This window comes from Glossina fuscipes, unplaced genomic scaffold (genome assembly GCF_014805625.2).
Source record: "Glossina fuscipes isolate IAEA_lab_2018 unplaced genomic scaffold, Yale_Gfus_2 61546, whole genome shotgun sequence".
NCBI lineage: Eukaryota > Metazoa > Arthropoda > Insecta > Diptera > Glossinidae > Glossina > Glossina fuscipes.
In genome coordinates, this window is record NW_024003757.1 from 545,865 (window position 1) to 567,656 (window position 21,792).

The following is a 21,792-nucleotide window of genomic DNA, read 5'->3' on the forward strand; positions in this document are numbered from 1 at the left end:
AGGCGGACAGTGCAGGAGTTTCATCACATGCTATAATTGGCGGCGACATCAACACGTGGGCACTATAATGGGGTTAGTTGGGCCCATAATACTGGAGGCCGTACTCTGCTCGAAGCATTTGCAGTGCAACAAGTGGCACTCCTTAATAACGGACGCAGAGATACATTCGGGAAAGCGGGAGCAGGCTCAAATATTGGTGTCATCTTTGTAAATGATGCCTTGGCTGCAAGATCTAAGTGGTCGCTGAGTGAGGATTACACAAACGGCGACAATGAGGCAATATTCTTAGATATTGTAGGCGAAGAGGATAGGGACAGTAGACAGCCTAACGCCACCCACTTGCAGTGGAGTCATCCATCTTTTCACTAAGGCATCTTCAATTAGTATTGGATTCGTAGGAAACCAGAACGGAAACAGCAAGCCAACTCCTGCAAGCCGTGAATGATATTCTAACTGAAGCATACGGCAAAGCTATGGCGAGAAAATCCAACAAAAGCAAAAGTTCACTAACGAAAGGCTGCTTAAAAGCTAGAAGGAAAGTACAGCGGTGCAGGAATAGGTCAAACTTCAAGAGCAAGTTAACCCTCTATAAAAGTCTGCGGTAAGACTTGAAAAGGCGCTCAAAAGCAGAAAAAACAAAAGTTTTCATCGTACATTCTAGGAAGCTGATATTGATCCATGAGGAACGGTATACAAGGTTGTCCTGAAAAAAGTGAAAGGACAGAGTACGCCACAAGTGTCTTATTAATTCATACTCCGAGAAATAGTAGCAAGATTTTTTTCGTCGAGACCGTCGAGCGTTACCGGTGGGGAAAATGAATTAGTATTAGCAGCTACTGTGCGAGAGTTAGGCAACGCCTGCAAAATATTGGGGAACGAAAAACCGCTGGCCCACACGAATTCCGAAGCAGAGCTCCGAAAGCACCAATAAAAAAGGGGTCAAATTTCTTTGTCACGTTGTCTCAAAAGTGGCTAGAAAAAAGGATCTTCCCCGATAAATGGAAGGTGCAGAAGATGGCCCTTAATCTGAAAAGCAATAAGCAGTCAAAGAGCCATTTTCACATTGGCCGATTTACCTATTAGACGTAATGCACAAATTATTGGAAAGGGCCGTTTACGAATGCCTGCTGCTGGTGGTCGAGAAAAGGGACGCTCTCCCAGATAACCAATACAGATTCCGAAGAACACGGTCTTCGATAGACATCAAATAGCATTCAGTGGCACTTGCCTGAGATATTATGGCCGGAGATGGAGGGGCGGCGATAAAGAGCACTGAGTCGTGGTTACACTGAACGTGGAGAACGCCTTTAATTTGGCAGACCAGGGGAGCATTTGTAAAGCCCTCATAAGAATGCAGACTCCAAGGTATAAATTAGTAATCATAACAAGTTAATTTTCGAACTGCACCTTAGTGTACAATAGCGGCAATGGGAAAGAGCCGTATAACACAAGAAACGCGTCCACAAACGGCGTCTGAACAGCGATCGCTCCCAAAAAGCCATATAAAAAGACGAACGGCTAATGTCTGTGAGGATTTCGCAATCACAATGCGACAGAAAAATAAATGGAAGGCGGACGTTCGTTCCTATCGTAAAGATAACCCAATGGAACGAAAGACCACAAAGGGAAGTAAATTATTATCTCACCCAGTTCCTGACACGTCATGGCTGCTTCCGGAAGTACCGGCACAGGTTCGGGCACGGTAGCTCGCCAAACTGTCTGGAATACTCGGAAAGAAAGGAAGAGGCTATATTTCACTGCAAAAGGTGTGAGAAATATAGACCCCAATTTAAACATAGTGCGATATTGTTTCACGAAATTCTACGTAGTAGTCACGCTCGACCTAAAGAAGACTTTTATTATGGAGAACGGAAGGGGCCAAAGTCCCATGTTATATACTCGATCTTATAACCAGTTATCTTCCTTACCGCACGTACATTTAATATAAGTAACCGTCTATCATTTTAAACGTTCGCTTATTTAAACTTTTTATGAAGGGGTCTCAGTCACCCGTATTAAAGGCTTTTTTTTACCCAACGTCAAGACAGCGCAGCACCCCTTTGCGTCCCTCTTTTTTTGTGCTGCCGAAACCACTTCCTAGCATCAATAGTCTGTCGTCGTTTGGGAAAGCCAAGCATGGGTCTAAATAAACCGCCCCATCTCTCCAAATCTTTTTCAAATCTCAGTAGCAGCAATCTGTCAAACAGTTTTCTCACACTATCGAAGAGGCAGGTGGGTCTATAAGAATGCGGGCTATTTAGCACCTTGCTGAATTTTTGTAGCAAGACCGAAAGCTGGCTCTTCCACAATATTAGAAAAGTGTCGAACCCGAGGCACAAGTTGTATGTATTACCGCGTAAAGCCGTTCAAATGTTACCAACCAGTTCTATTACTTCGTTTCGGCCCCGGTGCTCTTTTCTTTTTCAAAGTTCAATATGTTGGCTGGACTTCTTATTCTATAACCATGCCCCTGGCAAGATTTGTTGTGGGTCTGTTCTGTTGTAATATTGTTTGTGCCCCGATAGCACTTTTATCTCTTGGTATACACTTTCCGCAGCCAAATTTTTGGATTATTATTTTGTACAGTAAGCCCCGCGGATCAGTGTTTATATTTTCGCGTAATTCCTTCCCACATCCAAATTAATTGTTTTTCAATCCCAAGAGTCAAGGGGATTTTCATACGCTTTGGATCTTTTCGCACATCTTTTGGCTTTAAGAGACTTCAACCTGAGTTCGCTTATTTGCTTAGTCAACCAATACTGGCTTCTTTCTTCTACTAGAACCTCTGCCATTTGGCATTCCAACCCCATTGAAATGTGCCAACGTATGGTGGATGCAAGCGACGACAGCATTCCAATCGTCTTTCTGAAGCAGCTTAGCGTACTGTGGTTCGTCTTTTTTGCCCAAGAGACCTGCTGCGGTTGCTTCTTTTTACAGTTTGCGTACCCATTATCAGATGGACGGCTAACGATGTTGTAACCTCAACTAGCGTTTGTTTAGTGCAACCAAAGGTTCCCTAATGTTAGATATCCGAATCTTTTCCATGACTGATTTGCCTGCCTCGTCTTAAATATCAGTGGGATCATGTCAGACGCGCAAGTATAGCTAGACGCAGTGCGATTACAACTGACCGTACATAAAATCGAAATGGTACCCATAATTAACCGAACAAGTGTCGAAAGCTTGTGTGCGAGACTCAGTAGTCACATCATTCCGCCCTTTCCTACTTTTAACTACCTTGGTGTGATTATTGATAACCGGGTGAGCTTCCAATAACATGTCCAATATGCTGCAAATAAAGCAGCCGGAATTTAATTGTCTTTAGCGGGGTTATGTCAGCAGAAGATATATCTGAACCACAAGCGCAAAATAACATAGCAAGAAGGCTGCATCGCATACAGAGGAATAAACGCTTATCCGGATGAGCCGTTCGCGCGTACGGGAAACAAAAGCAACTCAAAAAAACATAGTGGTAAGGAAAAAATTCATTTCTGAAACTGCTACAACTGATATATGTCGGTCCTTAGTGGTAAGCCTATAGAATAATTATATCTATATGAAAGGACTGCGACCAATAAGTCCATTGAGCTGCCCAAACACAGTGGAAAATATTTTTTAAATGTGAATACTCCAACAAGTAGTGCAATCACAAAGCAAAAAACAACTTAACATTCCACAGCCCGAATGTATTGCAATTTTAATCATCATATGCCTAATACAGAAAATTTTTTTGGAAAAAAAATGGAAATATCGACATTGTTGGGAAAACCAAAAAAGCCACCTAGCGATTCCTCAACTGGTAGACCGATTGATGTAATGGACAAAGCCTACGCAAAGATAATTTAGAACCATATAGACAGGGCAGTAAATAGCAACAACGACTAATTCGAGCTTCGATTTAGGAAAAAAGATATGCTGTAGAAAGCAAACGCTCGGAAACAAAAGATGGCTAATGTCAAAAATGTTGAAAACTCCGCTATCCAGCAACGTATAACAACAACATTGCAAAGGTGCACATTACCAAGTTTTTTGGTAAATGGCCACGGAAAAAAACAGGTAGAGGATGCAGAATATGCCTAGTTATTGGAAGAACACAACAGGAATTCTTTTTAGGGTCAACATTATGGAAGATCACATTCGACAATGTCATGTACCGGTCATAGGAGGGGAATACGAGAATTTAAATTCCTGTTTTCCTGCTAGCAAACCAAATGCAAGACATTGTACACCGGTCTAATAATATAATCGAGTTAATGCGCACGTGGCTCTTGTCGGTGAACATTGTTTGTTTTCTTATTATCGTTATTATTATTATTATTACAGCATTAATGGGTCCAATGCCCAACACACAAGGGCCTAAGGAAAAACAGAAATCTCAAACTAACCCATAAAATCTACAGCTTACATGGATCACACAAATGACATAAAAGGACGAACGTCTCCTCATATAAAAAAGGCACTCTAGCGTATACCATATGCTCGCACTGAGTGTAATTGCAGCATTTAATAATACTAACAAAAGACGCAGCTTACATAACAGACGCGGGGAATAGAGGAGACTGCTATGATAAAATGCTGACAAATCGCTGCTCGATAAAGGAATAACAAGAACGCTGGAATTGATTCGCGGATGGTAGATAAACTTATAAGCTTATTCATAAGTTTTTGATATCTAGTTTGTCAACCTCCGTCTGCGCCTTCGTAAAACCAGTATGCGTTTATGTATGTTCATATATGCATATACCATGCTAAACATAGCTATTACAAAAAAACGATGGCCGAAAAAGGATCAAAAAACAAGCCACACAAAAAGAAATGAATGAAAATTTAATACAAAATTTTATTAATAAAAGAAAAATCCAGTAGTATTTTTATATATAAATATAAAAGCAAAATATATTTTAAAGGAATATTTTCCTTAGAATTCATAAAATGACTAATAAAGTAAAACATACAGTTTTTAAGAGTAAACCACAGACTTAGAGAGAGAGAGGGAAAGATAGGGAAGTGAAACTGTACCGTTAGAGTGTCAAGAAGGGAGAGAGAGAAGATGTGTTTGAGAGAAAAAAAGAAAGAAAGAGAGAGAGAGAGAGAGACAGAAACAGAGACAGAGAGAGAGAGGAAAATTGCTTTCTAGTCATTGTTTTTCCTCACAAAAATAAATATCAACAATAACTAAAAATACAGACACTGAAAATGTCGTCAATGTGTTATTTATTTGGGTTATCAAACCTCTTCGCGACGAAATGGATGCAATGTCGGCCAATCTGGTATTAACTCGGCTAACGATGGTCTACGTGACGGTATCTGATTAATGTATATGTATACACGTTAATATATATTATGTATTATTTGATATATATAATATTAATCAATACGCAACAAGCAACAATTACCTATATTAAATAATATATTGTTATATGTAATAAATATAGACATATATATTGAGTACTTATATATATTATATTTTCTTATTTAGTACACATTTGTATATTACATTATTGCTTTAACTGTCATAAGTTCGTGAGTAAAAATATAAAAGTACACATTCACGTAGACGAATAATCATAGTGTCGTACGCCAATCTTACAAATCCACCACCAAAAATCTACAAAGTTTCATATGGTCATGGTGGTAGTCGTATATAAACACATTTGTTAACAATTGGGCTAAATTGACTACGACATGTTGTTTTTAATTCCTTCGTACAAGGTTTTCTTAAGCAATTTCTTTCAGTGAGCATAAATTTTGTGAACTTCCAATAACTTAGTTAAACTTAGTTAGAAATCTGGTAATGATTCGTGCAAACGTATAAATAAATTCGTACAATTTGAGATAATAATGTCCTTCTTAAGTTGGCACTTTTATCAATTTACAAAGAATTGTCTTAGTTGGAACTACCAAAACATTACTGATTCTTTTGCTACAGTTCAATACGCCGACTTGCAGAGAACGCCCTCATTTGACACCACTTTTCTGAATGAAGGTTTTCTACAACTTTACTTTAGAATACGTCATATACTTCTCACGTTTTCAAGTTTTTTACTACGCTATTAACAGTTTTGAAAAGTTATCCATTTAAAAAAAGTTTTGATGATCACCCATTAAAGTTTTATGTAACTTCTGCCTTCTTTGAGACCTTACCTCCCTTACTCCGATTCCGAAAACGCAAAACGTCTTGAAATATCGTATATACCGCACTGCATACAGATATATATGGATTCCTTTTTCTACACTCTCATTGAACATTTTCTTAGTAAAATTCCTCGAAATTGCGCAAAAACTATTATCTTCACTATCTTCAAACTTTGTAGGTACCTGATTTCATACAGCAAAACTTTCAGAGATGTTCGGTTCTACATGTTAGAATGACATACCATTCCATTATCATCCAGCTTAAGAAAGTATGCAACTTTATTGAAGTCATAAGGAAGTGTTTTCACGTTACCAGTAAGTTACAGAGAATTGATTAATGATATCGAGAAAGTTGTGGCTATAACTGAGCGTTCCTTCTATTCTGACTCTATCGCTACTACTTGTTCCTGTTCGTTTGATAATAAACGTAACCTTTCTGTCCAAAATTACGAGTGCTAATTTCCAGAGAATTTTCATCTTTAAAATAAAATCTTCGCTTAAAAATCTTACAAATTTTTAAGACTCTAGTCTCTTTGTGCTTTGGAATCCTTATTCATAATATTTAATTTTTGCATAAAACATTCTTATTTCCTAGTGGTTTTCGAAAGAGCCAAAATCGTCGCCATGCCCAGGCAAGACAAAGACATACACTTATTTGCAGCTATCGCCCAAGTAGTCTTTGAAGCTCGGTGGGTACGTTTTTTGAAAATATTATACACTTCCAGATTTTGTTAATGATGAAATTTGTAAATGGCGAACACAATTTGATATAGACGTAGTGGTAGTGGTGGTTATAAGAAATCTGTTCATATAACAATAAATTAAATACGTACATACATGATGTACACTAATGTTTGATCATTTTATGCTATTAGCCATAAATTGATTGTTCTGGTACATACACTTATATAAATTCACACGCATTTTGAGAAGAGGACAGATTTTCAAATGTTTTAGCAACAATTGTCAATTCCAAACCAATTCTCAAAAAACCTATTTTTTATACTCGGCGTGCATAAAAGCGTAGTAGAAGCATTTTATGTTTCGCAAAATACGCGTTGAATGTAGACAAGATTTATATAAAGTGTGATGCACCTTACCCTTTCAACTTTCTTTAGTGCTGGCATTGGTTTCTCAGTTTCTTTGAGATCAACTTTAGGAGGCTCAGCTTCTTCTTTAGCCCACTTTTGATAGCGTCGTTTTTTTAACATGGCGCGGAAATCCATGCCGCTGGAATCCGATACATATAACTGCATTTCAGCAGTATCTTCACCATGTATATTTGATACTACCACCTTGTATTTCGCTTCGTCGTTGGGTTTGCACTTACGCATGCACAAAGTAATTGTATTAGTTTCACCATCAGTGAGAAATTTGTAGCGTCCCCCTTCTAGAATTTCACTAACTCCTTTATAAAATTTAAACGTAGGCGCAGGAGAGCCTTCCACACCAACAGTCATATAAGCCGTTGAATCTTATTTATATATGTACATAAGTATTTGTTTTTAAAAACATTTGTGACGTTTAGGAGAGGAAAAAATGGAAAACAAAGTTACATATCACATAGAGAAATTGAATTGCGTGTAGTTATAAAAACATTAGAGTCCCCGACAAAATATTTTGTTGAATTGGTTAGCAATAAACATACCTTCTACGGCTGAATAGGATTCTTGCACATCAACTATGGACGGCGGACCACCATCACCGATATCTCGTAACGGAGTCGATGAGCGGTTAATTAAGTCTTCTAAATCCTGTATGCTGGGACGACGCACATCAACCGATGGTCGTCGCCTCTGTAATTTCCATACACGGTACAACACGCACATGGCAAAGTAGTATTCCACAAGTCATGACATGAGGATTTCACAAGGAATTCACATATGGAATACGTACAAATATACAAAACAAACAAAAACAAAAAGAGTAAACATTTTATAAAGTCTATTTTGTAATCAACAAAATTTGCAAAAAGCCAAAGCGCATATTAACAAAAACTATAAACTACTCGCCGGTCTTTGCTTGGAATTAGCCAACAGCAGCGTATATGGAATATATACAAAATATATATTTCATCGTATCAGATTGTATTGTTGATGACTACCTTTATAATTGTCAGCCACATTATATTGGGTTATGTATGTTTGTTTCAAAATGCTAAGATAAATATTCTGATTTGGCTTAAGTAACGATAGCGGACCTACATAAATTTTTGTTGAAAATTTCGTAGGGCGGACCCATCAGTTATTCAAACTACGACTTTTGTATGCTATACCGAAAAACGGATGTAGATTACTTTTGTCATTTCACCCAAAAATGTACCAGAGGAGATCTATATGTTATTCTGGACATTGGACTGATCCGTCATGTCCTCTATAGGACGTATAAAAGTGCAAAGCAATTTTATTATAATATGAAGTTCACTCAAAGTACGTTTACGTAAATTATTATTCAGTAGTTTAAGTAACTTAGGCTTTTTCCATATGTTCCATTTTTGTTAAGCATTGATATTATTTCCATTACTATACTGCTAATTGCATGTCTAATTATTACCATTTAGTCGAAGAGAGGGAGAGAAATTGGAAAATATTAACAATTGGTATTGGTGGTTGACTTCACTGGTATTGATTCTACTATCTTTATGGTGATTTTAAACACTTATTTGCTTCGTATTGGTATTTATCTTGTTTTCCTTCTTCATTGAACTATTAGAAAGCCAGGTACCTTCAAACGTTGACTTCATTTATTTAGCAGAAATTGATTGATTGAAAAAGAGTTTTGCCATTTTATGCATTGGTTTTTTGTACTAAAGAGTATTTCTTACTGTAGCTGTTCAATATGGCTTCCGAAAGGAGTATATATGATAGGTCTCTGAATAGCAGTTTAATCCTGAAGTATTTATGAACTGGATGGACATTAACAAAAATCCGCTGACAACAGCATTTTTGCTGAAGGCGCGGCTATGTAAAGAAAAAGGTATTAGCTGAACGTGTTAAAATCGAATTTCGAATCCTGTTTAAGGAAATGTTGTTACCGTACGTTCTGATATCATTATATACACGTTAATATTGATAACCTCCTAACCAATAACATTTAATGCAGCACCATGCACGCTTACGGACAACTGCGGCATAAAAAGCTTAGAATATAATCCATGACTATAGAATTATATCACAGCAAATGATTTAAATGGATTTATCATCGCCTAAACATATCTGTCAACCAAATTTTTCTGATAATTTTAATATTTTTCTTTTTCGGCTATGCTTTTCTATTGCAAATTGAAAGTTTATAAAACTATGCAAATATTTTGCAAACTTTTCTATATTGTAACGGGTTGAAGCTAAACTCTTTGAAATAACATTGAATATATGTTCATATTCACTTTCAACAGCGATACGAAACATGAACAAGTTTTCAATGCGGGATATTTTGCAGAGATAAAAAATTTTCACTGTACAAGTCTACCTAGACGAATTAGAAGTTAATTTAATTATGTTATATTGAATAAAAATAGTTCCTTCTTGACATAATAGTGCTGTCGCAAGTTTCTTTGATAATTAATTTAAAAAACTGCAATATACCAACGAGCTTCTTATGTTGAAAACAAAAATTCAAGTGCTAGATGGTTCATATATCTATTTGCAAAGCAATTTATCCCACGAAATTTCTTCGAAATTAATGAATCAATTAAATAATAGGATTGCAGAGGATTACATGAACGTATGATTATATATTTATAACAATGAAGACTTATATACATAAGCTAGGAGTTTTCTAACTATTTATATATTTACATAGCAACACAGGATTATGCCGACTGAATAAAGAAAATGACCGTAAAGCCGAAAATTAAGAAAAAAACAAGAAATTACTAAACAAGCAAATTTTAAATTTTTCAACCTGTTTTTGATCATGACCCACTTCAGCGGGGCGCTGCTTTTCTTTCTAGACGGTTTTGAGAGATTGTTTGGAGAAAAAAAATATATTTAAGTATATTCATTTCAACACGTTTGGAGATTGAAATAAAAACGATAATTTTCGAGCAAACAATGCCAGGAGACTTATGGTTTAACTTAAAAAAGAGTACAATCAGCTTTAGCCCAATATCTTGATATTAATCACTCTCAATCGTATCGAAAATTTTGCGAATGGTTCACGAATTGATGAGTTGAACAAGTAGATCGAAATTTAGAAAACTTCTGCGCATGCTTCTAAAGGATCATTCATTTACAAACAAACGTTCTTTGCAAAGGTCGAGTTTTCTTTTGAATTTATTTTAATCCTCATTATATAGTCAATAACAATACCAGGGACACATCTGAATAAAATTTGTTTTGTGCCGGAGTAAAGATTTCCATATGCAATAAAATTACGTGAAATACGCTTCAATATCCGTAATTGCGTCAGAAATTTGAAATACAGATAATAGTCCCTGCGTCCTCGGCCCACATACCGCACCAGGAGTTGTTCTTATTGCGGGTAAACAACTCCAAACAGCGTTTGGAATCATTAACACGTTTCTCTGTTCCACTGTGAGTGGATTTAGTAAAACAGTTTTCTCTTGTCCAAATTTTCATGCAAACTAGTAAATATATTGTCGCTTGCCTTGTTCAAAATGGTTTCTTTTGAAAATTGACGTTCTAGTAATTGAGGGTAATATACGGAATTTTCGAATAATTTCCGTTGTAAAAAGTCGTTTTTGATGTATATTGCCTTCACGATAATCGACGTCCGCATAACTTCATTTCACGGTAGCAAATTTCCGAAAAACCTTTTTTTTTCAACCCAGAAAAAGGGCTGAAAGATAAATTCTGTCTAATACCTAAATATCCTCTTAATACTTTCCATGAAATCTCTTTTAATTTAATTTAAACAAAAACCTAAATAACGTTTTTTTCATTAATTACATTTGTGTTTCTCCTTAAGGACGTGAAACTCTTATTTTCATAACTCAAGCAGTTACTCAGAAACTATGAGTTGATGCTGATGGTTGATTTACCATCGGATTAATATACATACTTCAGCTCTCGCAATTATATGGCTAATAGAAATGGTATGTTTGCATATAAGCAAATTATAAGCGCTCACACTATATTGCGCTTAGAGTATTTCATTGAACTATGTCGTCTTAAAAAAGCAGAAGGCTATATGAATTCTTACAATCTGCGTTTAAAACTATTCTTCACAGAGACTTTTAAGTAAGCACACAGTAAGAATTTAAAATGGCTACTTGATAAATTACATGCTAAGAATGTTTGTCTGTTCAAAGTGTAGGTTTGGCTTTGAAACTGGGAATATACCCATAGGAAGAAATTCGACTCTGCTTATTCATTTCATTTTACCTCGCAGCCGTATTTATTGCATTGTATGAAGGGATTACTAAATTCCTTTGTGATTAAAATTCTCATAAGGAATGATCCTATAATGGATGATCTAAATAGAAAATGTGTAATAGTTACAATTTATAAACGTACTGCTTTCATCCCATATCTTCACAAAAAAAAAAATGAAATGCTGGCTTAATCCAAAATTGAAATCTAAAGTTTGTCAACATTTTAGAATAAGTGCTGCCAGACTATAAGTTAATAATGAGTAAACGTAAGTAATAAGTAAAAATTTCTGAAATTCAGTTAAGTTGAATCTTACACTGACGTATACATTTTTTGTAGTCAAAGCAAAGTATTTCTAGGCGCTCTAAATCGAATGATATAAATATCCAATTATTATGCTGTTATACAATGTATAAATACTAAGTGTATAATTTCTATATGACATTTTTAAAAGTTTTGTAAACTTTGGTTTTTCATTTTAATACTACATAAAATAAAGAAGCAATGGTGTTGACTTCATAATCAAGGAATACAAAAAAGCAGCACGAAATGAAAATCAAAAGATAAGTGAAGATGCAACCAGCATGTAATGGGATGAATATATATTTTTGTCGGTTTTATTACCAGTTAGAATCAAACAGGAAACAAAAAATGTCATAGTTTCTCACCTGCCCATCACTGACTTCTCCGGGCCGTAACAACTGCAAGGGTCATATCGTTATTAATACATATTTTTGACACGCTACCTTATATTAATTAAAGTAAGATAAACACAGTGCCTATCTGATTCGATCTGGACCGAAAAGTTTGTTAATATCCACCACTAATTTGCGAGTAACAGTAATTTCTTATTTGTTTTTTTGAGTCTTTTTAGGATAAAGTGATGGATATAGAAGCTTCGGCTAAAGCCGAATAGAATTTTACTACGTGTTTACATTGCAAATACTTTTTCTGAGGGGACGCAACAACAGTTAACGTTTTCAGAATAACGTTCAAGTCATATAATCATATAATACAATTTCTGGAGAATTAAATTGATGGCACGAAAGATAAACAATGAGTTTTAATTCAGACGCCTTTAAAACAACTGCTAGTACGTAAACCAAAAAATGCTATTTACGCCTTATACGTATATGACATCAATATATTTTAGGCAGTTTAAAAGAACTAACAAATTAGTGGAGGATAAAACGACAGCGGTATTAAGAAACGTGAGATCGTGAAGAAAGCATTTACACATTCAAATACGTAAGTTTCAATATATTATACACTATACGAATAAAGATGCAATGTATTCACATAAATGGTACATACGTAAGGGACGTATCAGTACACAGTTATTTAATGAACTTCTAATATTATTTACATTGCCAGAAAACTAAAAAGCGGTTATTAATGATTTTTTCAAAAGTCTCCATATGATGGAGATGAAATATGAATAATGTAAGACGCTTGTCTGATTTGTGCAATTGGGTCTATCTCTCTTATTTCTTTCGTTGCTTCGAGTTCGATCAATGTCAAATAGGATGCCAATGATTATAGAGACGTCCTTTAATGTGTTTGAGGATTATACAACCTAGACTTCTATCAATTTTTAATTTATAACATTTTTTCGGATATTAAAAGACAACTTTTAAATAAAACTTTATGTCGGCGAGACAAGTTCAAGTGAAAACTTGAGAGTGCCTCGTAAAACGCAAGAATTCCACAAGAATGCAGCAAACATCACAGATCTCAGAATACGCCACCTAATTTTGTACAATCAATATTATTCGGTTTAAATTTCTATGATCGAAATGACCTTCAATCGTTTGTCCTCAAATCAAACTTACTAAAAGAAATTCTTATTTTTGTGACTTCATTTTGAACTGCAATATATAATTATAGCGATAGATGTATGTTCTTATTGCTTACCCTTGAGTTATCCGTCACTTCCCCTGGACGCAGTTTCTTCTTAAGAGTTTAGCACAGGGACGGGGTTAACAAGTAATGGCAGAGAATTTGCAATTTGTTCAAAATTTTGATGGATGTCGTTGGTGGTGTGGTTGAGGGTTGTGTTGTGGTATAGAATTAGAGTTATTCAGTACGGATTTTGTTGGGAAAGTGCGAATGGAAGATGAATGTTATTGACGCATTATATTGAATATAAATGGTTTGTAAAAAAAATCTTTTTATAACAATTTAAAGTAAAAAAGTAGAAGTAAAGTTAACACAAATTAAACCATTTAATTACCATTATGAATTTAGGTTCTTCTCATACGTACATATTAATTACACTAGAAGCTAAAGTATAAGATATCTTAAATTTTCATTTTAACTAAGTAGAACTTACGTAAATATTCTAAATTGAGACTAGGAGTATTTAAAGAGATAGCTTACCTCGTCATTAATAATCAGAGATGGGCGACGTCCCATTTCCGCCGGCGGAATTAATGAACCGCGACGGCTGGGTGGCTCCGGAACTAATGAAGGCCGTTTTTCTCGTATGACTTCAATTTTTGGTGCCTCACCTGGTGCTGGTGGTTGTACTTTGGGTACTCTGGGTTTGTCATCCTTTAAAAATCGAAAAAAGTAAGAATAATTTACACATTTACAAGAATGTTCTAGCAGCACATTGCTTAAAAATACGGAGGGATATAGCGTTTGAAGAGCCTTCAAGTGAAAAAAAAAAGATGCGCAATCTCCTTCGAAATATTAATCGTTGTTTCAGTGGGTAAAAAGAAATGCGACTTAAATTTACATAAATTAAAAGGTACTTTTATACCCAATGACCGTAAAAAAATATATTTAGAAAAACACGTTACGCGTTGATAGCCCCACTTTGAAACGGTAATCGTCATAAAATGGTTATCTCTAAAAGAAGGGTAACTTTTTCTTAATTAATCTATTGCTGATCTGAGCATACCTAAAAGCATTTCTTATATAGGTTGTATTAAGTTTGGAGGCGTATACTTAATATCCACAAGAACATAAGGCGAACCCTGTTACCTATACTGATTGACTTAGAATCATTTTATGAATGATTTAAGCTTGCGTGTCGGTCTGAAGTTTGCCCACGCAATTTGTGTTCAGTACAATTCGCCATTTCTGAAACATATTCGTTAAATTAGGTACACTGACATCCTTTGGCTTAAGTACAAATCCTGTTGACAGTAGCCGGAGTCAGACCGTTTTCGAAATATCTCCCTACAAAGGTTTTTTTTCGAGAAGGTCAACATCCATATAACAAGGTATTCTAATTCTGAAAATTTCATGATGAAATTTGGCCAAATTTGATATATAAATTGTCTGTAACATATTTGAACAACTTACTTTAAAAAAAAGTTGATATATATTGATAGTTCACCAGACCAAATTTAAAAATATAAGAAAAATGTGTTCCATTAAAGTGAACCTTTGAGGCACACCGCTTTGAAATAATACATAAAAAATGATTCGCTCGATATGGATTTTCTTATAATGCTTTTATACAGCTTGTGGTGCAGGGTATATTAAGTTTGTTAACGAGTACGTAACACCCAGAACAACTTGGGAGACACTTTCTGAATGGATCTAAGCTTGTTTGTCCGTCTGTTTGTTTTTCTTCGTATTATCTTTGACAAGTAAATTGAGCTTGCTAAATTTGAACGACATTAGTTAACGTTTCTGAACATCTTGGTATCACTTTCCTTTTTTTCTCTAGACTTTAATGAAAATTATGTTTTCACATAAAAATAAAACATAATCTTTGGTGTATTGTCACGAAAATAAATGAATGACTGGCAAAGTAGTGTAGGATATCTAATGGATCTTGCCTGACTACGGTGTTGTTACTTGTTTTATGTTGTTGTAGATTCCAATGTTTTTGTATCTTTCCTGAGTTTGTTTCCGAAGATGTCGAAACTTATGTAAAAATAATAATAATAATTACAATAAATAATGCAGACAACAGTCGAAGATTGAAAGTGCCTCATCTTAGTAAATTAAAATTCAATATGGAAGTAATATAGCGACTTATTACGGTAATCCGTAATATAGGAAATAGACGAAAAAGTGGTCCAATCGGAACCGTTTACAACAGTGTTCGTTCTTGGACTAAAATACATCAGTGTATCAAATTTTATCAAAATATCCGAAGAATTATAACCTGCAACAGACAAGCTTAATTGAATCAGCAACTGATTCTGAATGGATCGGTATAGCAAAAGGTGGATCTACCTCAACTCTTTCTGTATCCACTTAAAAATATAAGTGCTTACGAAGATGCAGACACAAAACCACATAACGGCAATTTATAGTAACTGCGACATGTCAATGTATTTACGTGACTTTCTGATTATCCCTTGAACTACACCAACGTGCCAAATCCAACTTTCTCTTATGATTTTAACCAAACTAATATTTGACTGCTTAAATCTCATCTTTCACACATTATGCTTGATTTCTCTGCTGGAAACATTCAAATCTTACTGTGTTCCTTCTATAAAGTATTAAACCTAGCTATTTCTGCATCCGTCCCGATCAGGCAGCCTTGCTCTCAAAGCAGGTGCCCGCCATGGTTTAACAAGGCAATTAAATATGACAAAAATAGAAGGCATAGATTTAATTACGTCAACCACCAATACTATTCCAGATATCTTCAGTTAATAAAATCCTCACTGTTTGTTAATCCGAGATATTTTTTTAAGTTAAACCATTCCAAAAGAAAAAATTCCGTGCACCCCTCGCTTGTTTCTTTCAATGGCTCTGAGTTCTCTGATGATATTGAAACCTTGAATCTTTTTGCTGAATGCTTCCGACGAAAATTTTCAACTGCTAACTCCGATCCAACTATCAATTCTTCCTAACCGAATTTTCACTCAGTTTTGGTTCCTAACTTGGTCATTTCAAAAAACGATGTTTTAGATGGTTTAAGGTCTCTAACATATAGTTCTACGCCTGGACCTGATAGAATTCCATCATGTACACTTACAACATGCCCTGTCGAGCTATGCGTTGGAAGAATAGTTTCCTTATTCCGCTTTACAAATGTCGAAACCACGTTGAGAACTATAGAGGCAATGCTAGGTTCAGTGTCTTACCTAAATTGTTTGAGCGAATTGTTACTCAGCATCTAGCTTTTGCTATTAAATCTTATATTTTTCCATTACAGCGTAACTTTCGGAATCTCTTAGAGTTTGTTTGCCATGTTTTTAAGACGCAAACGCAAAACGTTTCACTTAGTTAACCTTAATTTATTGATATTTAAATTCCAGGCCTCTAGCCTCCTTTTATACTTATAATGGATAAGCTCGTGTCTGCATAACAAATTATTTGGGTTCTGTTTAACTTCATCAGCTTATTTTTTTTGCTTACATACGCTATACTTGTTTTTAATATTAATTAGTATAAAATTTACTTCTAAGAGTCAATTGAATTCAACTGTTAAGTTGTTTTAGTTCAGTTTCACGTACAAGTAAGTAAAATGAAATAACATAAATTAATAAAGAAGTTATGTAAAGTTGTATCAAATCATCTACAACAAACCGCTACAGAACCGCGTAATGTGTTTTTATTTGTTAAATTTTATCAGATCACGTGGAAGTGTCTTAAAAAGTGCCTCAATGAGCTTTCTATTGCATCTCTTTTAAAAAAAAGTTGAAATGTTATAGACCGAAATTGAATAATGTTTTCATGTACAGGCGTAATATTTTTTTGGAGGGAATCCAAAATACCTACGGGGCACATATTTGGTACAGTCAATTTTTGTGTTAAATTATTATTATCGACATATTTTTGTAACGAAATATTAAAAACTAGACTTGTTTGCTACTGAAAAACTGACCTTTCAGCAGAACGATTATATGGTTCAGAGCTCAAAACATTATCTCCCGTGAACCGTACATTTCACACCAAATTATTACGCTGAAATGCTATTACTCAACGCTGTTTCCCGAAATATTTCAAAAAGTGAAAGTGTTGTTTATATAACGACTTTTTCTAAATAAAGTGTCAGATGGGGAATGTCCATAAAAGCGATCCGGTTTCTCCGTTTGCATTTTCTATACGGTTCGTCGTTCAGGGAAAAGGCAGATCAGTGAATCGAATTTCATCTAAATATCTCAAAAATTGTGGCCAGTAGGTTAAACAGAAAAACACAGGAACAGATTTTAGGTGATCTTTTTCATAAAGATATGAATTCACCAGTTTATATAAAAAAATCTTAGTAATGACCCATTGAGATGAGAAATTCTCCCTGACGAACAACAAGCTCTTTAATTGAATAGAAAAATTTAATTGCACATATGCTCTAGATTGTGAGAAGGTTTAGCCTTCAATTTGATTATGAAATTGCAGGCGTAACTTTAGTTCAGATGGACTTATTCAAATTTGGAAGAAAAGTATTGCATATAATCAATTATTTTCTAGTCTGCATTTATTTTTATTATTTTTGGCTATTTTTAATTGTTCAGCAAACCGTATCGCATGATGCACGTGTGTTGAAAAGATAGGTTATCAATAATAATAATTGCTGAGATTGCAAAAAGGCATCAATATCGCACATGAAATTAGGACCATAAACTTATTCAGATCGAAGCAATCTTAGTAATATAAAATGTATTAAGCTTGTAAAAAAACATAATTTACGATTAAATCAGGAATAATTATGAATTTCATTCATAATTCATCATATTTTTATTTATTTGATATTGATATTCATTATTTATTTGATAATTTTTATGCCACCGATATACGACAAAAGCAGATGCGCAAACAAAAATAAAAAACATTTTATTTTACATCCTGATGTCGTAAATACCCAGATGCTAAAAATAAAACATAGTAGTAAGCTACAAGAAGGTCAATCATGACTTGGAAGAAATTTTATGACTTTCATCTGCCTGCAACGAAATAATGAAATAATCGTACTTTTATAAAATGAGAGGTGACATATACCCAAGTTTAGTTACTAGCAATTCTATTTATGTTTCATTTCGTAGAAAAAATATTTATATATTTATTAAACACCCTTTCAAAGTTTCAATTGATATTCGTTTATACAGATTATACATGCCCGTAATTATTTCCAAAAAATTGTTGATCTTCTTTAACACTGCAAAATTTATTGGGGAAAGCTCTTTGATCCTCGAAAATCATTACTTAAACTTTCGATGCGTAGAGTTTCGGCTCTCTGAAAATCCTCTCATTGTATAAGACAAAAAATGAACTTTCTTTAAATTCAGTTATGAAATTATGTAATAACTTATGTATATTAATCACCAGCTCTACAATACCGCAACGTATGTAAAACTGCTAGCTAGTTTGAGCTCTTTTAAGACTTTATAATGCGCATTTTTCTTTAAAATTGCACAAATTTATAACCTCAGTTTTACAAGAACCTAAATAAATAGAATCGTATTACTTATCCTTGAAGCTAATGAAATACAATTTTAATCGGGTTGGACAGTAAGTCTATTGATTATTTGACTGTAACAGTCTACAAAAGCGTATGCTAACAATGTCTTACAAGTTCTCATGGCATTTATATCTTTAAAAAAAGTATTGCAAAACTTTTTACACTTTTTTTTAGAAAACATATGAATTTAAAACAATGTGTTCGGGCACTTTGGATTTTGGAACCGTGTGTTTTGTGGACTATCGAATATTGATAGCAGACAGGTGGATATGGTTAGTTACAAAGGGTTTATGAAAAAGAAAAGTTCTTTCAAAAACCGTAATTATGTGCTAAAAGCCAATTGTTTTCCTGAAAACATCAAATACATTTTCATGGCATATGAAGATTAACACTTGCAAGAAACATTCAGGAGCTGCAATTATTAAAATTTTGTTTTCGCAATGTAAATAACATGCAAACTTGGAATTAGATCAATGTTATTATTTCGCTGATTTAAGCTAAAGATATGTGCTAAAAACCCAACAGGGCATAATTAATTTGTAGCGTGGATTTAAGGTAAGATTTCGATAAGATTGAATTACATTTACTGCATACTCTTTTACTTTTGACATTTTATAGGTCGTAGAAATATGGGTAATGAATTAAACCCTAATATATATATATTTTCTAGTACCCACTTATGCATAAAACTCAAAATTGTAATATTCCTTTAATAACACAATTTGTATAGCTGGATAGTCAAAACTCTCCCTAGAGTAAATTTACTAAGTAATTTTTTTCTACTTTACACACCGCAGGTATAATTTTAATTGTAGCCATGCTTGTTAAACACTATATAGAAATCCGAGACAAAATCCTTGCTTCTTCGTCGATAATGTTTACTGTTGCTGTTGCTGATGAAGAGGATCTTAGGAACAGCAGCAACAACGCTAGTAAGCCGTGTAAGCAGAAATAAACGGGGGGCGATTGGCGTAATTTTTACACATTAATAAGATCCGTGCCGTACTACCCGTGAGCCAAATGTGTTTGGTGACTAGCAAAAAACCAAATTGAACTAAATCAACTGATGTTAAAATTATGACAATAATCATCAAATAATCATATAGCCGCATATGCATGTACGTAGGTCTATATATATATATACACATAGATATACATAAATATATATATATACAAACACATATACATATAAAATATGTAGATATATATATATATGTATATATATATACTTATATATATATATATATATACAATATACAATATTTTTATATGCAATATAAGTACACACTCAGTATATAAGTACATACACACACAAAGAAATATATGACAATGCAACAATAAAATGTATTTTGTATAAAAAATTGAAAATAATTTGTTAAAAAAAACTTAGCAAAAAAATTTGCTATTCATATTTGTTTCAGATTTTTTTGACGACTATAAATAAAACACGAACATATGTGTATTCAAGCTTTTCCGTCTTTTAAATATAAATATCTATCTATAAAAACAAAAACAATTTATTATTGGTACAAACAAAGGCCCACAAGAAGTCAAAATAAATAAACGTGTGAGTAAAAAAATATGAACAACAAAAGATGCAAAACAATAAAAATAAAGAGTAGACAAGCCGCATTTAATCATTCAACAGCATGAAAGTTAGGAGATATACCTCATAAAGCAAGATTTCTCTAAAATTTTCCAGGATTTGGTGACGATTATTACTTTGGTTTACCTTCTTTGACTAATAATTTGTTCAACCGTGAAAGCTAGAGAAACACTACTATTTAGCAATATAAAATATCAAAGCCCATAATGTAAAATCGTCTTATATATATAAAATATGGCCTATTATTTCTTAAAGAAAAGTGAAAATTTGTATAACTTTAAACACGAGGCGTGCTGTTGAATTTATATCTTCAGTAGTTTCTGACCATCATATATTTCCAAATACTGTATGGCTTATCACATGCATCATTTCATGTTTTTAGTTGCCCTTATTTGATTTAATTATCCTTCTTAGATGAATTTCAAATAAAAGAAGAAAATTGAAATGAATGAGTTTCCTATAATTATTTTAAAAAAGCTTCAAAACAGCTTGAATGTTTTAGGCTTATATTATGTTATGCCGAGAAGGTCAACTTTCTTAACACAACATATAAAGTCAAATATATATAGTTGGAAACTATGTCTTTTATTTCGCTGCATATACTTGCGATAGTAAAGATGAAAAGGTCTCCAAGATAAGAGGATGTGAAGAAATACAAAATAAAAAACGAAATTCATTTATAATGAAAAAGTCATAGCTTTACGGAGGTGAAATATAGGCGATAAATTTTCACATACTGTGGCACATATATATGCGCAAATATTAATTGTTTTTAAGGTATTTCGAAAAATGTAGGAAGAAAACGTGGCTAAAAAAACACAATATTTTGAGAACCAGAATAGTTTGCCATTGGCACACAGGGACACGCACATATATTCGCGACTTGCATATATATCACCAGCTATTTATATACATAATATCTATATGTATAATGAAAAATCGCGCATCTTTGTCAAAAATTGCAACAAACTCTTGATTTAGACTAAATCATTTCATTTCATATCATTTGAGAGCAATGAAATTTATATATTTATGTAAGAATGAGCAAACGCGTACAAGTGCATATAATCCCGCAAGTGTATTAAAGGGTGCTATTTTTACCATTATATACTAGGTGTTTGCAAAAATTATAATCGGCGAATTCTTCAGGTAAAAATGATAAAGAAATGGGAAACACCAATAAACATAACGTTTCAATTCGATGGTTATGACCTTTCTCTACATAAAATAACAGTTTTCCATTTAATATTATCAAGGTTGAAGAAGCGCGAAAAGAACGGTTGGATCGCTGCCAACCCAATACAACTTCTTTCAACATAATATTGGAAGCTAGTGCTCATTAT

The 21,792-nt window shown here is 33.9% G+C and overlaps 1 protein-coding gene and 1 long non-coding RNA gene across 16 annotated transcripts in view; one reads left to right on the forward strand and one right to left on the reverse strand.

Annotated features, from left to right (window-relative positions):
* Positions 1-21,792, reverse strand: part of LOC119643732 (twitchin) — a 100,988-nt gene that overhangs the window by 45,125 nt on the left and 34,071 nt on the right. For 3 of the 15 annotated variants that reach the window (XM_038043176.1, XM_038043190.1, XM_038043191.1), the window contains 7 exons: positions 13,848-14,021; positions 13,383-13,421; positions 12,137-12,169; positions 10,039-10,083; positions 7,784-7,931; positions 7,236-7,609; positions 5,233-5,307 (listed from right to left, as the gene is read on the reverse strand). In XM_038043176.1, coding sequence (XP_037899104.1) covers positions 5,233-5,307; positions 7,236-7,609; positions 7,784-7,931; positions 10,039-10,083; positions 12,137-12,169; positions 13,383-13,421; positions 13,848-14,021 — 888 coding nt within the window. The remainder of the gene's footprint in view (positions 1-5,232; positions 5,308-7,235; positions 7,610-7,783; positions 7,932-10,038; positions 10,084-12,136; positions 12,170-13,382; positions 13,422-13,847; positions 14,022-21,792) is intronic. The other 12 variants (XM_038043177.1, XM_038043178.1, XM_038043179.1 and 9 more) reach the window with 12 other exon arrangements.
* Positions 18,336-19,897, forward strand: LOC119643735. The gene is made up of 2 exons (XR_005248406.1): positions 18,336-19,398; positions 19,641-19,897. It is a non-coding gene; the product is annotated as an uncharacterized LOC119643735 (long non-coding RNA).